Source organism: Penaeus monodon, chromosome 3 (assembly GCF_015228065.2).
Source record: "Penaeus monodon isolate SGIC_2016 chromosome 3, NSTDA_Pmon_1, whole genome shotgun sequence".
NCBI classification, from domain to species: Eukaryota; Metazoa; Arthropoda; class Malacostraca; order Decapoda; family Penaeidae; genus Penaeus; species Penaeus monodon.
In genome coordinates, this window is record NC_051388.1 from 9,850,228 (window position 1) to 9,855,227 (window position 5,000).

The 5,000-nt window shown below is 39.5% G+C and overlaps 1 protein-coding gene across 7 annotated transcripts in view; it reads right to left on the reverse strand.

Moving 5' to 3' along the window:
* Positions 1-5,000, reverse strand: part of LOC119591750 (CBP80/20-dependent translation initiation factor-like) — a 96,669-nt gene that overhangs the window by 41,960 nt on the left and 49,709 nt on the right. For 4 of the 7 annotated variants that reach the window (XM_037940538.1, XM_037940513.1, XM_037940507.1 and 1 more), the window contains one exon: positions 415-606. In XM_037940538.1, the coding sequence (XP_037796466.1) occupies positions 415-606 (192 nt within the window). Of the gene's footprint in view, positions 1-414; positions 607-3,883; positions 4,517-5,000 lie in introns of all 7 variants that reach the window. The other 3 variants (XM_037940524.1, XM_037940500.1, XM_037940531.1) reach the window with 2 other exon arrangements.

Below are 5,000 nucleotides of genomic sequence, written 5' to 3' on the forward strand. Positions count from 1 at the left end.
GCAATTCTCGCTTCATTTGTCCGTGTTATGGCGTCTGTCCCCCTCCCCCTCCCCCTTCATTATCCTTGTAATGATAACTTGGGTGGTTCTTGGTCGTTTATGGCAGATTATCAATTCCGTATCAGTAGTCAAATGACCTTATTCACATATGCGGTTATGTTTTTTTTTCTTTTGACTTTACACTGAACAAGTACTAAATTTGTTTCTTATAATAAAGGTGTGTATGTATATATGACGTTGTGTGTGTGCGTGTGTGTATGTATGTATATAAGTATATATATATATATATATATATATATATATATATATATATATATATATATATATATAAACACACACACATTACATACACACGCACCAAAACTACGTAACGAAAGAAACCAAAAGGACTCGCATCGCCATCCGCAAACTCACATTCTGGTGGTGGTGGTGGTGGTGGCTGTTGTTGTTGTTATTGTTGTTATTATTGTTGTTGGCGTTGGAGTGCTGGTACTGCTGGTGGTGAGAGTGCCTGACGAAGCTTCTCTCCTTCTTCATCGCCGCCGGGTCCGCCTGCTGATGCTGATGATGCTGATGATGCTGCTGGCCCCCGCGCCCTTCGCCGGCCTGTGGGCGATGGAGGGAGAGAAGAGAAGGTAAGGGTGAGTGCAACGGCGAGGGGAGGGTGGAGGGGTGGGTGGGAGGGAGGGAGGGAGGGAGAGGGAAAAGTAGGGAGGTAGGAGGGAAGGGGGAGGAGGGAGAAAGGGAGGGAGGGAGGGAGGGAGGGAGGGAGGGGAGGGGAGAGAAGAGGAGGTAAGGGTGAGTGCAACGGCAAGGGGAGGGGAGGGAGAGGAGGGAGGGGGAGGAGAGGAGAACGGTAGGGAAGGGGAAGAAGGATGGAGGGAGGGTGAGGGAGGGAGGGAGGGAGGGAAGAAAGGAGGGGTGGGAGGGATGGAAGGGATAGGAGGAGAAGGGAGGAGAATGAATAACAGTAGGGGGGGGGCATGGGAGATAAACAGTGGGGACGGGGGAGGATAGGGGAGAAGAGGAGAAAGAGGTAGGGAAGGAGAGGAGTTGGGGAGGAGATGCAGGAGGTGGAGAATAGAAGGGGAGATGGGAAGGAGAGGAGGAGAGGGGATAAGGGATAGAGATTGGGGGAGAGGGCGAATTGGGGACGTAAATTGGAAGAGGAGGGGACGGAGGAGGAGGAGGTGAAGGTGGTGGTGGATGAGGAAGATATTGGAGGGGGAGGTGGGGGAGGAAGTGATGGAGGAATTGCAGGAGAGGAGGAATGGGGGAGAGGTGGGGGAGGAAGTGATGGAGAAATTACAGGAGATGAAGACTGGGTGGAGAAAGAGGAGGACAAGGCAGAGATAGATGAGGAGATGGTGGAAGGCGAAAATTGATGAGGGAGAAAACTGATGAAGGGAGGAGATTGTGGAATGAAAGCGGAGGAGATCGAAGAGTATGAGGATAGGGGGGGGGGGGGCAAAGGGGGGAGGATGTGGCAGGGGGGGAGGGGGGATCGGTAAAGATAGAAGATGGGAAGAAGAAAAAAAAAAAAGAAGAGGTGGAGGATGTGAACGAGGGAAGTGTGGAGAAAGGGAGAGACAGGCGGAGGAACATTAGGAAAATGACGAAGTAAAAGAGAAAGATAATGAAGAAAAGGAAAGGGAAGAGGGCTAAAAGAAGGGGTGAAGGGGAGGGGGGGAAGGAGAGGATGAAAAGCAAACAGACGATAAGAAAAGAGAGAGAGAGAGAATAAAAAGGAGAAGAAAAGAAAGAGGAACAGGAACAGGGAGAGAAGCAGGAAAAGCAGAACAAAGGAGGTCATCTTCCCTCGTGATAATAAGTTTTATAAAACGTACAATAAATAAAGCATTTCCGAACATCACAAAGAAAGAAAGAAAGAAAGAAAGAAATATTTTTTTCTTTCTTTTTTCTTTTTCTTTTTTAAATCCACATGTAAATATATATATATATATATATATATATATATATATATATATATATATATATATATATATATATATATATATATATATATTTATATACAGTGCATTTTATCAACACCTACCACTTTTGTCTTACCAAAATTCACCAATTACCGTCGGTGCACTAACATGTAAACGCATTATACAATCTCAAACCAGTTAGTCGTAAAAATAGAAAAGAAAAGAAACGAAAAAGAAAGAAAAGAAAAAAAAAACGTAACAATGTGGAATTACTTATAAATTCGCACAAATTCTTTACGTCACAATTACAATAACCATGATAATTACACAATTGTAGCAAATTAACGGCAGGGATGCTTAAGATAATGGTACCAATGATTATGGGTAATAATCGCAATTATGATGACGACGAAGACGATGATGATGATGATGAATACAATGATGATAGTTATAATAATAATAATGATAATAATAATAGTAATAATAATAATAATAATATGATGATGATGATGATGATGATGATGTGATGATGACGACGATGAAGATGATGGTGGTGGTGGTGGTGATGATGATAGTGATAACAATAATAACAACAGTAATAATGAAATAATAATAACAATAATAATAAAAACATTAACAATGAATATATTACCTTCATGAACAGTATTATCACTGCATTTTGATAATATTCTACGGGAGAGAAAACCCACATTTCAACGGTTAAGACAAAGTTCTAAATCTAAAACCAGGTCAGCTGATACTAAATTATGCTTAGTCAGTTTATAAGAATATCTATTCACTGTTTTCCCTTCAGTGGTTCACACGAATACAGTTATCACACCCGCAAGTATCTGTCTGTCTTTCTCATCGATCTATCTATCTATCGAGTTTTTCTGTCTTTTTATCAATGTAGGTAAATTTGTTCTCTCTTTTTCTATCTATTTATCGAGTTTCTCTGTCTGTTTTTTTCTATTTATCTATCGAGTTTTTCTGTCTGTCTGTCTTTGTGTTTTTCTGTCTTCCTATATATCGAGTTTTTATGTAATTTTATTTACCTATCGAGGTTTGCTATCTATCGACTGAAGTTTTCTGCTTGTCTTTCTGTCTATCTATCGAGTTTTCCTGACTGTCTTTCTATCCATCTATCGACTTTTTTTTTACCTGCCATTCTATTTATCTACAATTTTCTATGTCCTTCTACATAACTCTGTATCGAGTGTTTCTGTCTGTTCTTTCCATCTATCTACCGAATTTTCTATGCATCTATCTATCTATTTACGTCTCAAAACCGTCGGTCTAAAAGTCTACCTGTAAATCTGCATGTGGATTTATACCTCCCTAACCTGCATTTATCCCTGTCAGTCAAATAATACACTAATTGTACATATAAATAAATGTGTGAAAATCTATTTGGATTTTATAAAGCTCATGTCGATAATAATTAAATGCAACAGATTTATATACATCAAAGATAATGGAAAACGATGATAATACAAGAAATAATACAATAAACAATAAAAGAAGATAAAAAAAAAGGAAAGAGAAAAAAACACTGAAGGAAAAAAGATGAAGGATTAATAAACACAAGTAAAAGAGTAAATGAGTAAATGGAGTGACGAATAATGAGGAATAGAGTCAAGAAAGTGAATACACAGCTGTGTATAAGTGAAAAAAAGAAATTAATTTTTATCTGATAATAGTAAAAATGATAAAAAATATAATAATAATAATAATAATAATAATAATAATAATAACAATAATAATAATAATAATAATAATAATAATAACAACAACAACAATGATGATGATAATAATAATAATAATAATAATAACAAAAATAATAATAACAAAAATCAATCACAAATATAACAGGAAATTAATACATGAATGACTCCACACAAAACAACACAGCACAGCCAAGAGTCCCTAATGAAAGCACACATCTTTACCTGTGGATTGTGGAAGGCCACCCGTCGGCCTCTCCCGCCCATTGGCACTTGGATAAGTAGCATTTCCCGCCCAAAACGCTCTCTATCTCCGCTCAAAGGCGCCTTCACTGCTTCTCCACTTACCATTTGACGCTCACTCTTTAAGTCCTTGAAGTGAGGGCCGTTATCTTTTTTTTTTTTTTTTTTTAATTTTTGATACTTTTTTTTTTTTATTTATGGAAAACCGTGAATCTCGCTCTCCGTCGTCAAAGAAAACGGGTCTGAATGTCTACGTTTTCTGTCGGTTGAAGGGTTGGTGTGGGGAAACTATTCCTTTTCCTGGGATTATATTCTCTTTCTCTCTGTGTGCTTCTTGTGCAGCTTTGCTTCTCTTTGCTCAACAGCCACCACCACGTGAAACCTTTTTCTTTAATTACAACACATGTGACTCTTTTTTATACTTATTCCACAAGGACTTTCGCTGCTGGAGGGACACTTGATAGGTCATTCCTGGTCCATTTTCTGTGAAATCAAAGAGAAAGGGGCGGGGAAACTATATCATTTCTCTTTCAGTACTCGCAGTGGGTCTCATAATTAGTCTGTGTTCGATTGAGCTCTTTCTAAATCCCAGGAAGTATCTTTTTCTATAAAAACCTGTAAATATTGTTAAAGTTGTTGATTTAAAATCATTAATAAAAATAACTAGTTACTTTCTTATCATAGTTCACGATGATAAATTCATTGGCACGCACTGCGCGACGGTTCCGGGAGATCAGGGCGTGTAAAGGATGCAGCAACACCGTGCACGTACAGATTAGATTTACTAGTATATGTGCTTGTACCCGAACATAACCCCCCCCCCCTCTCTCTCTCTCTCTCTCTCTCTTATCGTCCCTCCCTCCCTCCTTCCTTCCTTCCTTTACTCTTTCCTCCCCTCCCTCCTTCATTCCCTCCCTCCCTTCCTCCTTCTCTCCTTTCTTCCCTCCTTCTCTCCTTTTTCCCCTCCTCTCCTTTCTCCCTTTCTTCTCTCCCTCCCTCCCTCCTTCTCTCCCTCCTTCTCCCCCTCCCTCCCTCACACCCACAATCAACCAATACCATAAGAAGCAAAAAGACCTTGCAATTTCTGACCATCCCCTAG